At 42.8% G+C, this 18422-nt stretch overlaps 1 protein-coding gene across 2 annotated transcripts in view; it reads right to left on the bottom strand.

The window, feature by feature from the left end:
• mcmdc2 (minichromosome maintenance domain containing 2) overlaps positions 1-15421 on the bottom strand; it is a 97377-nt gene extending 81956 nt beyond the window's left edge. For both annotated transcript variants that reach the window (XM_068030909.1, XM_068030910.1), the window contains exons 1-5: positions 15233-15421; positions 4544-4674; positions 4336-4395; positions 2482-2677; positions 1630-1752 (exon numbers count right to left, since the gene is read on the bottom strand). In XM_068030909.1, the coding sequence (XP_067887010.1) occupies positions 1630-1752; positions 2482-2677; positions 4336-4395; positions 4544-4674; positions 15233-15332 (610 nt within the window). In that variant the 5' untranslated portion in view covers positions 15333-15421. The remainder of the gene's footprint in view (positions 1-1629; positions 1753-2481; positions 2678-4335; positions 4396-4543; positions 4675-15232) is intronic.
• Between the last annotated feature and the right edge of the window lie 3001 nt (positions 15422-18422).

Genomic DNA, 18422 nt, shown 5'->3' with positions numbered 1-18422 from the left:
TGATTTGCATTCTTCTTCCAGAAAATGTTGCGTCTGCGATACCAGGCAAGTTTGCCCACCTTCCAACCTCCTCCTGCCACTTTCCAGCCTGCACCCATCACCCTTAACTCACTCAACTTACCTTCACCCTTCCCTCCCATTACCATAGAACCTTCCCCCCATTACCGTGGATCAGCTCATCAATTTATACATGCCATCCATCCTCCCTGTCCCTACTCCCATCACCATCTAACTGCTAACTCTCACCCTTGAACCTCCAAGAATCCACCTTGATATAGTTACAGATTCCCAATCCCTCCCTATGATGGTCTCGAATACCCAGCCCTAAGTCTCGATCTTCCCCCCACCACAAACAATTGCCCCCTGTGACTGTGACCATACCTTCTACCGGCCTGATGTGGGCATACAGGACTCTGAAGGCAACAGCTATCCTCCCTCCTTTTAGGCCTCTCATAACCATCAGTTTTCTGATAGGAACATATCAACCCACCACCCCTGCAACTGCACACAACCAGCCTCATCGTCAAAATCAGCCACTACACACCCTGGACACTTCCCTCCTCTCTTCCCTGCTCCTCCATGCACCCAAGACCCCACCCTGTCCTGCCGACTGCTCTTCCCTGTTCCTCCATGCACCCGAGACCCCACCTGTCCTCCCCGACTATCCTCCCCTGTTCCTCCATCTGCCCCCGCCCATGCTGTCACTGCCATCCCCTGAGATGATTCACCCTTGCTGGTGCCGAACCTGGAGGAAAATATCCATTCCAATGCTAGCATGGAGGTAAGCATCCATTGCTATGCTCGCCTGGAGGCAAACATCTATTCCAAAGCTGGTGTTAATTTAGTGGCTGAGTAAAAGAGAGACGAGCACAGACCTGAGACTCAACTGCACAAATTCGACTGTTGCAGCCACGTTGAAACGTTCGTGAGCCGGGTGGCACGGGAAAATTGCTCGCTGTTCAGCTAATCTGGCAGGTAGGTGTAAATCCTAACTATGCATAGGGTAATGATTATTCATGGCATATAAATGAATGCAAAGCTGCAATCCGCCACTGCGCTGGGGGAACCCTGGAACGCCACAAACAAGTTAATTCTTCTAAAATATCCTGCCGTTGGGAATCCGAAAAAACACTGCCCGCCTAATTATATTGCCCCCCCCATACGCCACCAAATCCGCCATGGCGGACTGCATAAAATTCTCCCCTGGGTCTTTCTTGGCTTGTATGGTTCAACCAATCATTTGGTTAACCAGCTAATCCAATGGGGAAATATATTTTACAGCTGCACCATTTGACGTACTTATGTTATACCCCAATAATTTAGAGTGATACTCAAAACTACTGAATACTATTACTGATAACGTAAACAAAGCACACAAAGCATTATTAGAATTTTATGACAGAAACTCCAATTTATATTTCCAACATGCATTGGGCAATACATTTATAGCAGGTTCAGTTTTTCAATCCACGCTATTCTGGCTACACACTTACAAAAGTTATTTTTACTGCTGTTTTAGAGTTGTCTCACAGTAATATGTGCAAGCATCATTATTTCATGTATAATTAAATATAATTAAACTTATAATATAAGGAATTAAACTGAGAGTGTAAGAAATTATACACATACCACCCAGCACTCTGAATTTCACATCTTCCTTAAGTGCCGCATTACACAAAGTGCACGTGAAGTCATTTCGCACAGTTGCCGATTCTGTAGCACCTACAGTATGCACCCGAATGTACTGAAAGCCTAAGTATATGCAATGATATTATTCATTTAACAAACAATATTTAAATCCCTTACAAAGTCTGGGGGCGGGGGTGGAACTACAGTGACGTGCTAATGCACTGTGCTTGAGTACAAGATCATAGAGTGTGGACCCCAAATTCCCAGATGATACACTCTGACAGTGGGACTGGCTACTCTCATATATAACCAAATGCCATTTTGGCTCACTGGTAGCACTTGCATCAGTCAGAAGATCCTGAACAAATACTACTGAAATAGGTTAATTGGTCATTTATTGAATTTTATAAATGTAGCACTTTGCTGTACTCAAACAACATTGATATTTCAAAAGTAAAGTAACTGGGATGTCCTGCCGATGTGAAAGGCACTATATAAATGCAAGATCTTTTTTTTTAAGAGGTTGGCTAAAGAATGGTATAAGCAAAAGATTGACAATGGCAACATCTAACTGCTTTCTTGATTTGAAAAAAGTATTGGAGAAGGAAAGCAAAACTTAAATATGAGGAAGGGTAGGAATACTTACAAAAGGAATAAAGCACTTCGAAAAATAACTAACTGTTCACAAAATATATTTCAATTATTAATTGTAAATATTAAATTACATTTCAAGACAACAAATCAAACTACAATTATAGAAATGTTATGTAAATAGTATAAAATGGTTTTTGTAACACATTCAAAACATGAGCTGGCCTTAAAATAAGTTTCCAGTAAGACTTTTTCTTTTACCTGTTGAAAAAGGGCAGCTTGATTCAGAACAAAGGAATCTTGCACCTTGAGTGTATTTTGTTACGGTCGTCATTGCAATCACCACCCCTTCTATCTTATAGTACCTCAGCAGCTGGTACCCACGGGGGAACTGGCAAAGGTTAAGTGAGTAATTCGGTAGTGGAGGTAAGTGTGTCAGCTTTAGCACAACATTAACCTTGAAAATACAAAATGAAGTTATCAGTGGGAGGGTTGCTTTTAAGAATTTGGTTTTATTACTGACAATAGATTTCAGTTGGTGTCAGTATAGTTCAGTTAATAGTACTCTCATCCCTTAGCCAGAAGGTTGTGCATTGAAGGATTTGAGTGCATAAAGCAGATGGCACTTCAGGACCGTACCGAGGGAGTGCTGCATTGTTGGAGGTGCCATCCTCCAGTTGGGATATTAAACCTAGACAATGTCTGTTTGCTTCTGTCGTTCACATGGATGTTGAAGATCCAATGTCACTATTTGATAAGATAAAATTGGGGAATTCTCCTGGTGTCTTGAACAGCATTCTTCCCTCAAACACCATCAATTCAGATTAGCTAGTCATTTTCCAATTGTTGTATCTGCAAATGGGCGGTAGTTTGCCTAAGGAACAACAATCCTGCATTCAAAATAATTCATTGTGTATAAAGTGCTTTGCAACACTTCTGAGATTTGTGATAAGGCATTATATAAATATGTCTTTCTTTCCTAAAACTGAGAGGGAATGACAATCAGCTCTGCGAAGTCCATCTACCTTGAACACAGACTTAAACTATTGGGAAAGGTGGATAAGCTATATGGCCTTCTCTTCTCACTAAGCTGTACTGTCAACATTTATATTCTTAATGAGTTAAAATAGTATGTAATTCTATTGTTGTACCAAGATTAACATTTGGTGGCTTCATAAACCAGTTTGAACCCAAGGCTGCAGTGATCAAGACTGCAGAGGGTTCTTTACTTTCAGTTTTTCTTTTACTTTCCTGAGAATTTTTCAGTTTCATTTTTCTTAAAAATAAATAAATCTAGGAGCAAAGAAAATAATGTCATATTTTTCAGGTGAAAAATATGGAGAAAATTCAATGGTGTACAAAGTCTTTGCACACCTAAGGGTGTAGTTACACTACCGCATGTGCATCACTGTGAAGCAGTTCCCAGTGTGATGCCAAACCTAGTATAAGAAGTGCTCAAGGAGTCCCATCCTTTGTCCAGCTGTTTTACATGTTTTGAAAGTGCAGACACTCCAGCTTTCCTTCAAGGATGCATGCCCAGGAGAAAGGAACAGAAAAATAAGTGCAACATTCAATGCTGATCTGTTAGATAAATAAACAATAGAACAAATCGATTAGGTAGAAAAAAATTAGTTAAACTTAAAATAGAACAGAGAAAGAATGTGAAGGCAGAAATAATAGGAAAGTGGTGTGAATGGAAAAAAGGAATGAAAGGACAAGAACGGACAAGAACTGAAGTTTTAAAATCTTTTTTCTTTTGCTTTAAAATTGTGTTTTAACCACTTATTTTTGCAATAATAAATGATAATTAAATGAATGAAGATATTCCAAATACCTACATAGATTTATTATATTAATGTTTGTTTCAATGTAAGTTTTCTGAGTCATAAACCTACAAAACCGGTTGACCCATGGAAACATTTAATTCATTGAATCTTTAAGCATCCAAGCGGTTATAATTTTCAAACGTAGGACCTTGTAGAATATGAATTGAAAAGTGAGCGGGGTAAAGGCTCAGAAGATATTATCTGCACCCCAAATGTGAAGACAGCCTTTGATACAAAACAGTTCATTAGACTAGATTAAGTTTAATCTAATTATGATAGACCTATTTACCTGGTTTTCTGTTTCTAATTGGTGAATTAATGACAATGTCTTGATCGATATAAAGCAAACCTGAAAGACACATGTGTTCAAACTGAGAAACTTCTGAAAATGTGAATCCTAAATCAGACAATAGGAATTGAGGAAACTGGAATTAAAACACAGAATATCACAGTGTGTGCACAATTTGCATCATTTAAGATTTTACTTTTTTACTCACAGATTGAAACAAACATGCAGCTCTTATTGGCTGATGAAGAACACAGTTACCAAGCCTTGCGTCCAACTCCGTCAGGTCAGCTGGATTCACACATATAATGAAACGATAAACAGCAAGACACTGTTTGGAATCTGTAAAATAAACATATTTTAGACCAAATATTTGTAAACACTGACCCTTCAAATAAATGTACAGGTTGTTAAATGCATGATGTTAATGTATAAGACTAATAATTTAAAGTGGAATAACTGACTAATTTTCTTTTCATCTGAATTTTAATCATTAACACTTACAATCGTATGAACTTAAACATAAACACAGAAAAATGTAGCTCTCATTCATGGAGGCCAACTTTATCACTGTGCTTTCTCAGTTGGACAGGTGACAAAAAGTATGATCTTAGGCCTTCTCCACCACTCCATTCTCTGCGACTGGGCAGTCAATTAAATATGCTACAGTTGTCCTAGGTCTGTGCTGTTGGCAGCCAACACCCGCTACAACAACAACCCCACCCCCAAGCTTACATGAATGAAGCAGGGCAGACTGGATAGTCTATCCCTGTCTGAAATGATGCATGCATGTTTATTAGAATGCATTCAATTAACCCCTTGTCTCGAGCTGATATACGCCGGAAGCACCTTCTATGCAGATACCTTGAATGTAACCCGCATTCCCACAAGCTATATATGATAGATTTAACTTAGTGGCAAAATATTCATACGAGTTACCGGAAATCCCTCTTTGGTCAAATTGTCAAAAATTCCAAAACATGACAACTGGACAGCAGACCTCCACATAGAATTATTCTGTAGGAGATGTACAACATATAAATCAAAAGAATTGATTTTAAATTGCTTTGATAAGACCACATCTAGACTAATGGGTCTCTCTACTTTAAAGGGGTATTGTTTAGTTGGAGAGTGTTCGCTTGTTACTAACGCACAGCATGATTTAATCCCAAAACAGTATGGGCTGGATTTTAAGGAGCCCTCGACGGCAGGATCCGTGGCGGAGGGGTCCTGAAGATGGCCCCGGATGAGGCCCACCATGGACCTCGACGCCGCAGGGTCCGGCCTGACATTGCCAGCGGCAGCAAGGCCTTGTGGCGGCACCCCTGCCACTTGGCGTCAGGACCGCAATTTAAATAAATTAAAATACCTGAATTAATTTCTCTCCCATCACGATCTTCACCCCGGCAGCCGGCACTGCCACACCTTCAGATCCTCGTCCGGGGAAACGAGGCGCAACACTGGTGGGGAGGGGGGAGGAATAAGTTTCTCAGTGTGGAAGGGAGGGGGACGACGTTATCTGTGTAGGGGATGGTGAGAAGGGTTATGGTTTAAAGTTTGTGCTGTGAGCGGGGCGGGGGAGGGAGGAAGGTCAGATGGTAAAAGTAAGTGTTTTGTGGAGGGGGGGGTGGTGGGCAAATAATTAATTTAATTGTTATTGGGGGATGGGAGAGGGGCAAAAGAGATTTATTTATTTAGTTTCATTTAATCTTTCTTTAAATATTTAAATTTACCAGTAGGGCTAACAGCCCTTTAAAAATGGCGTCAGTGCCTGCACACAGGCAGCTGACACCATTGCCAGGGACGGACAGCCTGCCCCCCCCCCACCATGTGATTGGGGGGGGGGGTGTTGGGGCCTGGCTTGGCTATTTAAATGAGCTGCAGCGCTTGGAATAAGATATATGCTACAGAAAAGAAAACAAATAATTGGATGGCAGGCAAGATAGTCTTTCCCTTTCTGAAACAATGTATGTAACAGAATAAGTACTTTATTTTAAAATTATTTCCTAACTGTTAATTGCTCTTTAAATAATTTTATTAAAAGAGCATATTTTCCTCCATTTTCAAAAAAAACTATCTTTTTTCATGAATTATAATGAGTCCCAATAAAAATGCTGAATACATATAATTTTGCTGCTGGCCATTTCATGTTGTAGGTGGATGTTCAGCAGAGGTAGGTGCAATTTGTGGCACTTAACAGCGGAACCAAGTGGTTAGCTGTATCAATGCAGTTTCCTACATCCTAAGGTTATGGGAGCAAATGAGGAAAAGTTTTTCTCGATTGAGAAGTATTGTCAAGTTAGGGTTGTTTAAAATGACCAGACTGAAGTGAAAGGAGAAGATGGCTTGTTTCACACGTGCATTTAGCTCAGAGGATGGTGTCACATCAAAAATACAGCTGGAAAGAACCGAATGCTCACATCTTCTATTCACAACGACCAATTCAGTGAGTTGAAGTGACAGCTTGTTGGCTGGGGAAGGAAAAAAGTGGGGCTTCCTTTGACTCACATAATTGTTGCATATTTTGCAACCAAGTCACTATGGCTCCTCTTGCAAGTTCTATGCTCATCACACCAAGTGCAATGTAAGGTGGTCATTGAGGACTGGGCTTTTCATGTTACATCCTAATGCTGAATGCTTTTAAACTGAAATCCATCCACAGCCACTGAAGTGAACCCACACCAGTGGTGGACTAACCCACCCGAATAACCCTTTTTGCGATGAGGAGCTGCTTTCCAGCTCATTAGCACAGAGGCCATACAGAGAGTGGATTAGGGAGAACTGAAAGGGTTTGTGGCAGCGGGATCAGCTAAGCGTTCTCTTCAACTTTTTGCTTTCCTTTCAAGATAACTCATTCAGCAACAGATTGGAACTTCTGCTCAGCAGTCGTACAACATAATATTTACCTTTCCACTCTACACAGAATATTGCCTTACATACCTCATGATAAGAAATGTTATTTTTCCCTACTTCGAATAGGGGCCCACGATACTGTCTCTCTCAACAGATGTGCAAGAAGCTGGCACCCCACACAAGCACCAAAACAGTTCTGACTCTGAAAGCACTTACCTCACTTGGGGTAATCGGGTACAACTAATCACGGGGCCAGTGGGGTGGCAGGAAGTGGGGTGAACCATTCAGCATAGCTGGGGAAAAGCAAGTAGAAGTGGATGCAGATGAACAACTGAAGTGTAGCTGCTAGAGGACACATGGATTCTTACAGAGTTTACACACATAGCAACAATTATTAATCAGTAGATGCTTTTCTTGCTGTCTTTGGAGAAACGGAGTGCTCTGAATGGTATGGCAGAGAAAATCCAGTGATACTGCTTTGACATCTGTGGAGGCTGCAAGACGAATTCAGAATTCTGCACAGCATCATGAAACAATTGGAAATACCACAACTATCCGTAAGGGAGCCTCCAAAGACAAAGAACACAAGCATAGTTGCATTGATGGCACCACTGTGTATACTACTATTGGGATCTTGGGCTCTAATTTGTAGAAGGCGTTCACTTATAGCCTCTGGAAGCTAGGGTATAGGCTTGAGAGAACCTTCACACTCCTTAGTGGTGGCCAAGGATCTGTCCCTACATGCATTCCTGGCTATCAACAACAAGCATGGCAAGAGATATCTGTGAAACATTTATCTCTTTAGGTAATGAACCTCAATCAGCTCTGCCAACTCCCTGTGGACTGTAGAACAGGCAGGTAGCAGATATGAGCATTCTGCTAGTGCAGAAGCCTAGGTACTCACAATCATTGCAGAACTATCTTAGGACCCAGCAGAATTCATGAAGTCCTCATGGAGGAGCTGCTGCTTGCCATTATATTTGATCCTCCTGAGGTGGTACTTAGGAGCATGGGACTGGTTAGCAGATATCACACTCCCTGTACTCTCACCAAGGGAGAGCACTGGGGTGCTGACGATTATAGCAGAGGAACAGAACTTTGTTAGAGAAATAAACTGGTGGCACCTTCTTTGGAATGTAGTGTGTAGATTTATTCTTAGACTAGCTGTATTGAATGTTGCTGTTGGAAGGAAAAATGCAGAGGTGGTAGTAAAGGCAGTGGGGACTCAGCTCAGCACGTTGGTAATGTTAGCTCATGGAGTATGGGTACAGCAATAGGAAATGTCCTGTCAATCAAGGATTGATGGATCAGTCTGCCTTACTGCATATAAGTCTCAGCCATTTCACTGTTTTCCTAATCAAAGGCTGTAGGCCTACCTTCCTTTTTCTCTTGCTGAATGGGTTGCCCGCTTTCGATTGTAAATTTATGCAGGATACAGCAGATGCAGATAATATTGGAGACTGTCTCAAACCTAGAGAGCATTATCCCACCTGAGATGTTCAGACAGCAGAATATACCTATGTCTTTCAGATGAGATGTTAAACCAAGACTCCGTCTGGCCTCTCAGGTGGATGTAAAAGATCCCAAGGCACTATTTCGTAGAATAGCAGGGGACTTCTCCCTGGTATCCTGGGCCAATACTTAACCCTCAACCTACATCACTGAAAATTGGTCATGATCGGGTTATCACATTGTTGTTTGTAGGACCTTGCTATGTGTCAATTGGCTGCCGTATTTCCTGCAAGAGTGACTACACATCAAGAAATACTTCATTGGCTGTAAAGTGATTTGGGAAGTCCTAAAGTTGTGAAAGGTCCTATAGAAGTGCAAGTTCTTTCTATATGTCCAAACAGATCTGGATAGGTGCACATATATCTTTGCACTCTCTTCTTTGGTGCAGGGGGTCCTATACAGTGGTGATAGGCAGGATAGCCCTGGTTACCCAGAAACCATACATCCAGTCTGCCTGTTCTTTACCTCCTGTTCACTATATACATCAATGATTTGCATATAGAGGTAGAAGGAGTGGTATCCAAATTGGCAGATAATATTGAAATAAGAGGCATAGTAAATAATTCAGGACAAAGAAAGTTGCAAGAAGATATAGAAAAGATGGTGGAATTGGCAAAAAGAAAAGCCAGGAAATACGAGGGAAATGTAATTAGAATTAGAGTAGATTACACCAATTGAAGATCTAGCATTGATGTCTTTCAGTCATGTATTTTTTATAATTACTTACCAAGAAGTCTATTGACAAGACAAATAGGTGAAAACACAATGATTATTTTAAAGAAAACTTTAGTCAACCAAGCATTAGATGGAAGTATTCAAGTGATTCAGAAATCAAGTTGGTAAATGTAATGCATGACTACTGCATTATCAAGGAAACCATGAGAATACATACTTGACTTGGTAATAAGTGATCCAGATAATATGCAGCATTTAGAAGTCATGGCACCCTTGAGAAATGTCAATCACAGAATGGTCAAGTTGAACCTGATTTAGGATTCAGAAGTAGAGGACCTTGGAACATAGAAAATTTACAGCACAGGAGGAGGTCATTCAGCCCATCATGCCTGTGCCAGCCAAAAAACAGCTGTCCAGCCTAATTCCACTTTCCAGCTCTTAGTCTGTAGCCCAGTAGGTTATGGAATTTTAAATGCATATCCAATTTTTTTTAAAAAATGCATTGAGGTTTCTGCTTCGACCATCCATTCAGGCAGTGAGTTCCAGACTTCCATCACCCTCTGGGTGAAAGGAATTTCTCAACTCCCCTCTAATACTTTCATCAATTACTTTAAATCTATGTCCCCTGGTTATTAAGAACATAAGAACTAGGATCAGGAGTAGACCATATGGCCCATCAAGCCTGCTCTGCCATTTAATATGATCATGGCTGATCTTCTGCCTCAACTCCATTTTCCCGCCTGCTCCCCATATCCTGAGAAACCAAAACTCTATCTCAGCCTTGAATATACACAATGATGAAGCAGCCACAATCCTCCAGGGTAGAGAATTCCAAAGATTCACGACCTCCGGTGAAGAAATTTCTCCTCATCTCAGTCTTAAATGATCAACCTCTTATCCTGAGACTGTACCCCCGTGATCTAGATTCTTATCTAGTCAAGGCAAACAACCTCTCAGTGCCTACCCAGTCAAGCCTCTTCAGATTCTTATATATTGCAATGAGATCACCTCTCATTCTTCTAAACGCTAGAGAGTTAGACCCAATTTACTCAGCCTCCCATTATTGGATAACCCTCTCATCCCAAGAACCAATCTAATGAAGCTTTGCTGTCCAACCACCAATGCAAGTATATCCTTCCATAGATATGGAGGCCAAAACTGTGCATAGTACTCCAGGTATGATCTCATCAAAGCCCTGTATAATTGTAGCAAGACTTCTCTATTCTTGTACTCCAATCCCTTCACAATAAAGGCCAACATGTCATTTGTCTTCCTAATTGTTTGAAGCTGCATGCTAACTTTCCATGTTCCTTGTATGAGTGCACCCAAGTCTTTCTAACATCAGCATTTAAAAGTTTTACAGCTTTTAAAATATATTCTGCTTTTCTATTCTTACTGCGAAAGCGAATAACTTCACACTTCCCTACATTATACCCCATCTGCCACCTTGCTGCCCACTCACTTACCCTGTCTATATTTTTGTGTCCTCCTCACAGTTTACGTTCCCACCTAACTTTGCATTATCAGCAAACTTGGATACATTACTCTCAGTCTCTTTGTCTAAGTCATTAACATTCTTTTTTTTACTTTTGGGCCTCCTTATCTCGAGAGACAATGGATACGCGCCTGGAGGTGGTCAGTGGTTTGTGAAGCAGCGCCTGGAGTGGCTATAAAGGCCAATTCTAGAGTGAAAGGCTCTTCCACAGGTGCTGCAGAGAAATTTGTTTGTCGGGGCTGTTGCACAGTTGGCTCTCCCCTTGCGCCTCTGTCTTTTTTCCTGCCAACGACTAAGTCTCTTCGACTCGCCACATTTTAGCCCTGTCTTTATGGCTACCCGCCAGCTCTGTCGAACGCTGGCAACTGACTCCCACGACTTGTGATCAATGTCACAGGATTTCATGTCGCGTTTGCAGACGTCTTTAAAGCGGAGACATGGACGGCCGGTGGGTCTGATGCCAGTGGCGAGCTCGCTATACAATGTGTCTTTGGGGATCCTGCCAAATTCCATGCGGCTCACATGGCCAAGCCATCTCAAGCGCCGCTGACTCAGTAGGGGATGTTGGCCGCCTCGAGGACTTCTGTGTTGGAGATACGGTCCTGCCACCTGATGCCAAGTATTCTCCGGAGGCAGCGAAGATGGAATGAATTGAGACGTCGCTCTTGGCTGACATATGTTGTCCAGGCCTCGTTGCCATCGAGCAAGGTACTGAGGACACAGGCCTGATACACTCGGACTTTTGTGTTCCGTGTCAGTGCGCCATTTTCCCACACTCTCTTGGCCAGTCTGGACATAGCAGTGGAAGCCTTACCCATGTGCTTGTTGATTTCTGCATCTAGAGACAGGTTACTGGTGATAGTTGAGCCTAGGTAGGTGAACTCTTGAACCACTTCCAGAGCGTGGTCGCCAATATTGATGGATGGAGCATTTCTGACGTCTTGCCCCATGATATTCGTTTTCTTGAGGCTGATGGTTAGGCCAAATTCATTGCAGGCAGCCGCAAACCTGTCGATGGGACTCTGCAGGCACTCTTCAGTGTGAGATGTTAAAGCAGCATCGTCAGCAAAGAGGAGTTCCCTGATGAGGACTTTCCGTACTTTGGACTTCGCTCTTAGACGGGCAAGGTTGAACAACCTGCCCCCTGATCTTGTGTGGAGGAAAATTCCATCTTCAGAGGACTTGAACGCATGTGAAAGCAGCAGGGAGAAGAAAATCCCAAAAAGTGTGGGTGCGAGAACACAGCCCTGTTTCACGCCACTCAGGATAGGAAAGGGCTCTGATGAGGAGCCACCATGTTGAATTGTGCCTTTCATATTGTCATGGAATGAGGTGATGATACTTAAGTCATTAAGTGATTTGGTAAAAATTGACTGAAAACAGCTACTTGAGGGTAAATCAGTGACAAACCAGAGGGAGGCAGAGGTCATTAACATAGATTGCAAATAACTGAGGACCCAGCACTGATCCTTGCGGCACTCATAGAAACATAGAAAATAGGAGCAGCAGTGGGCCATTTGGCCCTTCGAGCCTGCTCCGCCATTCATTATGATCATGGCTGATCATTCAACTCAGTAACCTGTTCCCGCTTTCTCCCCATATCCTATGATCCCTTTCGCCCCAAGAGCTATATCTGACTCCTTCTTGAAAACATACAATGTTTTGGCCTCAACTGCTTTCTGTGGTAGCGAATTCCACAGGTTCACCACTCTCTGGGTGAAGTAATTTCTCCTCATCTCAGTCCTGAAAGGTTTACCCCGTATCCTTAGACTATGACCCCTGGTTCTGGACTCCCCCACCATCGGGAACAACCTTCCTGCATCTACCCTGTCAAGTCCTGTTAGAATTTTATAGGTTTCTATGAGATCCCCCCTCACTCTTCTGAACTCCAGCAAATATAATCCTAACTGACTCTATCACTCCTCATACGTCAATCCTGCCATCCCAGGAATCAGTCTGGTAAACCTTCGCTGTACTCTCTCTACAGCAAAAACATCCTTCCTCAGATAAGGAGACCAAAACTGCACACAATATTCCAGGTGTGGCCTCACCAAGGCCCTGTATAATTGCAGCAAGACATCCCTGCTCCTGTACTCGAATCCTCTTGCTATGAAGGCCAACATACCATTTGCCTTTTTTACTGCCTGTTGCATCTGCAAGCTTACCTTCAGCGACGGGTGTACAAGAGTACCCAGGTCTCGTTGCATAATCCCCTCCCTCAGTTTATAGCCGTTCAGATAATAATCTGCCTTCCTGTTTTTGCTAACATTTATCCACATTATACTGCATCTGCCATGCATTTGCCCACTCACTCAACTTGTCCAAATCACCCTGAAGCCTCTCTGCATCCTCCTCACAACTCACCGTCCCACCCAGTTTTGTGTCATCTGCAAATTTGGAGGTATTAGTTCCCTCATCTAAATCATTAATATATATTGTGAATAGCTGGGGTCCTAGCACCGACCCCTGCAGTACCCCACTAGTCACTGCCTGCCATTTGGAAAAAGACCCATTTATTCCTACTCTTTGTTTCCTGTCTGCCAACCAATTTTCTATCCATCGCAATACACTACCCCCAATCCCATGTGATTTAATTTTACACGCTAATCTCTTATGTCGGACTTTGTCGAAAGCCTTCTGAAAGTCCAAATAAACCACATCCACTGGCTCCCCCTCATCAAATCTACTAGTTACATCCTTGAAGAATTCTAGTAGATTTGTCAAGCATGATTTCCCTTTCGTAAATCCATGCTGACTCTGTCCGATTCTACCACTGTTCTCCAAGTGCCCTGCTATAAAATCTTTGATAATGGACTCTCGAATTTTCCCCACTTCCAACGTCAGGCTGACTGGTCTATAATTCCCTGCTTTCTCTCTACCTCCCTTTTTAAATAGTGGGATCACATTAGCTACCCTCCAATCTGTAGGAACTGTCCCAGAGTATACAGAATCTTGGAAGATGACCACCAATGCATCCACTATTTCTAGGGCCTCTTCCTTAAGTACTCTGGGATGTAAATTATCAGGCCCTGGGGATTTATCGGCCTTCAATCCCATCAATTTCCCCAAACCATTTCTCACTAATACTGATTTCCTTCAGTTCCTCTCTCTCACTAAATCGTGTTCCCCCAACATTTCTGGTATGATATTTGTGTCCTCCTTTGTGAAGACAGAACCAAAGTATGCATTTAGTTGTTCAGCCATTTTTTTGTTCCCCATAATAAATTCCCCTGTTTCTGATTGGAAGAGACCTCATTTGTGTTCACCAATCATTTTCACCACATACCTATAGAAACTTTTACAGTAGGTTTTTATGTTCCCCACAAGCTTGCTCTCGTACTCTATTTTCCCCTTCTTAATCAATCTGCTTGTTACAACCTGCCAACCTGAAAATGCCCCATTTATCCCTATTCTCTGATCTGTCCATCAACCAATCCTCCAGCCATGCTAATATAATTCCCCCCAACTCCAAGAGATTTCCTTGATTTTACTTACCAATATTTTTTCATGCCCTCTCTTTGCTTTCCTAATTTCCTTTTTAATTTCATCCTTGCACTTTCTATACTACTCTAAGGCAAGGGGAGGGCAACAAGACCTGCTCAACTTCAGGCCCATTAGTCTTACATCAAAATTATGGAATCAAGAAGGAACATACAGATTACCTGTATGATAATATCCTAGTAAACATCAACCAACATACTCATAAAGGGATCATCCCTGACCAACTTCCTCAATGTTTTTGAGGAAGTGCCATTATAGATTTACTATGGAAAGCCCCAAGTGATGTGCCTTTCATTTCAAAAAGCATTTGGTAAAGTTATGCAAGGAGGTACTACTTAAGGATAAAGCAGTGGGTATTCAGGGCATAATTTGAAAATAGATATGAAATTGGCCAAAGGGTAGGAAACAGAAAAACTTATTGAAGGAGATGTAAGGTTAAGGTAGTGCTGAATAGGGTCCTCCCGGAATCAGTTTTAAGATTCACATTGTTTTTGCATTTACATTCATAATTTGCATTCCAAGATTCAAAGCAAACTGATCAAATTCACAGGACCAAACAATAGTAGTTTGATGTTCCAATTGGGTAACTGGGGGTCCTTTCTGGATGGATGAAGATAAGTCACAAAATGGTCTTCCTCAGCGATGTATTTGATACTCTGAGTGGTCAATATTAGTACTACAACCGGGTGCAAGGAATGTTTAAATCTGAAGATCCCTGCTATAATAAAATTGCAATGACTTTGGGGACACTTGTCAATTGCGATCCCTTACAATATAAATCTGGCTTGGTTTTTGCTTTAAAATAACACACTGTAAATACAGTTTTGAATGAATAATTAGAGATATTTCTCTTTTTAAAATTACCATTATAGCGAATACAGTCACTGATAAATTTGTGCAGGCCTCCAGACCTGTCCAAGTAAACTAAGGTCACTTCCTTCAAAGCCAGATCTTCAGCTGCCATTTTAACACAGCAACTCCAACCTCGACCTGTGAGATTTACCACAGGCAGTGCGAAGGTACTATGTTGCTTGCCGGACCCTAATCCCAAACCGGATCCAGCAACGAACACCCGCGAGCCGCCTTCAAGGAGGAGCTTCTGACGCGCAGGCGTAATTCAGCCCACGCCCCGCTGTCACGTGCGCCCCAGTGCACACCAGGATATGATTGCAGCCCAGCCCAGCCCAGGGAATCTGTCCAAATACTTACAACTGCAGTGACTTCCAGAGTGAAACACACACACACCAGCTGTCAAATTAATATAATAATTAGGAGTGAGATTTGTGATCAATATGAGTGAGATTGATCGTTCTGGTTGATTTAAATATGTCATACTTATTTTTAAGAGTCACTGAAATGCATATTTTTTTTATTCATTTATGGAATGTGGGCTTTGCTGGCCTGGCCAGGCCAGCATTTATTGCCCATCCCTAATTGCCCTTGAGAAGGTGGTGGTGAGCTGCCTTCTTGAACCACTGCAGTCCATGTGGAGTAGGTACACCCACAGTGCTGTCAGGAAGGGAGTTCCAGGATTTTGACCCAGCGACAGTAAAGGAACGGTGATACAGTTCCAAGTCAGGATGGTGTGTGACTTGGAAAGGAACTTGCAGGTGGTGGTGTTCCCATGCATTTGCTGCCCTTGTCCTTCTAGTTGGTAGAGGTCGTGGGTTTGGAAGGTGCTGTTGAAGGAGCCTTGGTGCATTGCTGCAGTGCATCTTGTAGATGGTACACACTGCTGCCACTGTGCGTTGATGGTGGAGGGAGTGAATGTTTGTAGATGGGGTGTTAATCAAGCGGGCTGTTTTGTCCTGGCTGGTGTTGCGCTTCTTGAGTGTTGTTGGAGCTGCACCCATCCAGGCAAGTGGAGAGTATTCCATCATACTCCTGACTTGTGCCTTGTAGATGGTGGACAGGCTTTGGGGAGTCAGGAGGTGAGTTACTCGCCTCAGGATTCCTAGCCTCTGACCTGCTCTTGTAGCCACGGTATTTATATGGCTACTCCAGTTCAGTTTCTGGTCAATGTTAGCCCCCAGGATGTTGATAGTGGGGGATCCAGCAATGGTAATGCCATTGAATGTCAAGGGGAGATGGTCTCTTGTTGGAGATAGTCATTGCCTGGCACTTGTGTGGCGTGAATGTTACTTGCCACTTATCAGCCCAAGCCTGGATATTCTCCAGGTCTTGCTGCATTTCTACACGGACTGCTTCAGTATCTGAGGAGTCACGAATGGTGCTGAACATTGCAATTATCAGCGAACATCCCCACTTCTGACCTTATGATTGAGGGAGAGTCATTGATGAAGCAGCTGAAGATGGTTGGGCCTAGGACACTACCCTGAGGAACTCCTGCAGTGATGTCCTGGAGCTCAGATGATTGCCCTCCAACAACCACAACCATCTTCCTTTGCGCTAGGTATGACTCCAGCCAGCAGAGGGTTTCCCCCCCGATTCCCATTGACCTCAGTTTTGCTAGGGCTCCTTGATGCCATACTCGGTCAAATGCTGCCTTGATGTCAAGGGCAGTCACTCTCACCTCACCTCTTGAGTTCAGCTCTTTTGTCCATGTTTGAACAAAGGCCGTAATGAGGTCAGGAGCTGAATGGCCCTGTTGGAACCCAAACTGAGCGTCACTGAGCAGGTTATTGCTAAGCAAGTGCTGCTTGATGGCACTGTTGATGACAGCTTCCATCACTTTACTGATGACTGAGAGTAGACTGAAGGGGCGGTAATTGGCCGGGTTGGACTTGTCCTGCTTTTTGTGTACAGGACATACCTGGGCAATTTTCCACATTGCAGGGTAAATGCCAGTGTTGTAGCTGTACTGGAACACCTTGGCTAGGGGCACGGCATGTTCTGGAGCACAGGTCTTCAGTACTATTGCTGGAATATTGTCAGGGCCCATAGCTTTTGCAGTATCCAGTGCCTTTAGTCGTTTCTTGATATCATGCGGAGTGAATCGAATTGGCTGGAGTCTGGCATCTGTGATGCCCGGGACTTTAGGAGGAGGCCGAGATGGATCATCAACTCGGCACTTCTGGCTGAAGATTGTTGCAAATGCTTCAGCCTTATCTTTTAATATGTGACATAGAGCAGGCTCGTCGACTACCTGAGCAACAGTTGTAATTGGTTAAAATTAAGCACCAGCATTTCCCCCCTCTTTGTCAGCTTTCTTCTCTCTCCAACTTTTGACACTGTTGCCTCCTTGCCAAAAGGCGATCATGAACAAGTTAGATCCTGGAGATGACAATGGGCACACTGTACATCACCAAGTATCCCACCTACATTGTATGTGGTCTCCTCTGGGAACTCATCCAGATCCCTCTTGAAGGGTGGGTTTATTACCCGTTTTAGAAATGTTGGCATTGTTGGTCTAAAGTGCAAAGACAGCATATGCAGAAATTACTGAAGAGGCTCCTGGAAGCTTTGATGCTAGCTGGTTTGCAAAAACAACTGTTAAGGAAGAAAGGAAGCAAATACCGCATGACCAAATGATAAAGACTGCTAAGGCAGTTAGAAAATACAGGGCACATTGGAGATATCTAAAGCATTGAGAGGGTCTGGACCCAGATGAGATGAGGCCTGTGCATTCCAATCATTCATAAAATCAAGTGAGGTATTAAAAAAGCACTGCAGTCACTAAGAGCTTAATAAAGCTCCGCCTGGAGGAAGTCATTCCACCAGAAGAAAAATCAAATGTCACACGAGAGCTGATCACTCTGCTGCCTTGATGTTTATTTCTTAGTTTAGAGGTTACAGTATTGCTTCATGCTGTCTTTATGCTTGTTTGAATGCTGTGTGATGGATAGATGATTGGTTAACAAACAGGAAGCAAAGAGAGGGCATAAACGGGGCATTTTCAAGTTGGCAGGCAGTGAATAGAGGAGTGTCGCAAGGATCAGTACTGGGGCCTCAGCTATTTTACAATCTATATTAATGACTTGGGTGAAGAGACAGAGAATAATGGATCTAAGTTTTCTGATGATACAAAGGTAGGTGGAAAGGTATGCTGTGGAGAGGACACAGAGAGGCTGCAAAGAGATATAGATAAGTTAAG

The sequence above is a fragment of the Heterodontus francisci genome, chromosome 5, assembly GCF_036365525.1.
Source record: "Heterodontus francisci isolate sHetFra1 chromosome 5, sHetFra1.hap1, whole genome shotgun sequence".
In the NCBI taxonomy this organism is placed as follows: Eukaryota; Metazoa; Chordata; class Chondrichthyes; order Heterodontiformes; family Heterodontidae; genus Heterodontus; species Heterodontus francisci.
This window is presented reverse-complemented; position numbering and strand designations above follow the sequence as displayed.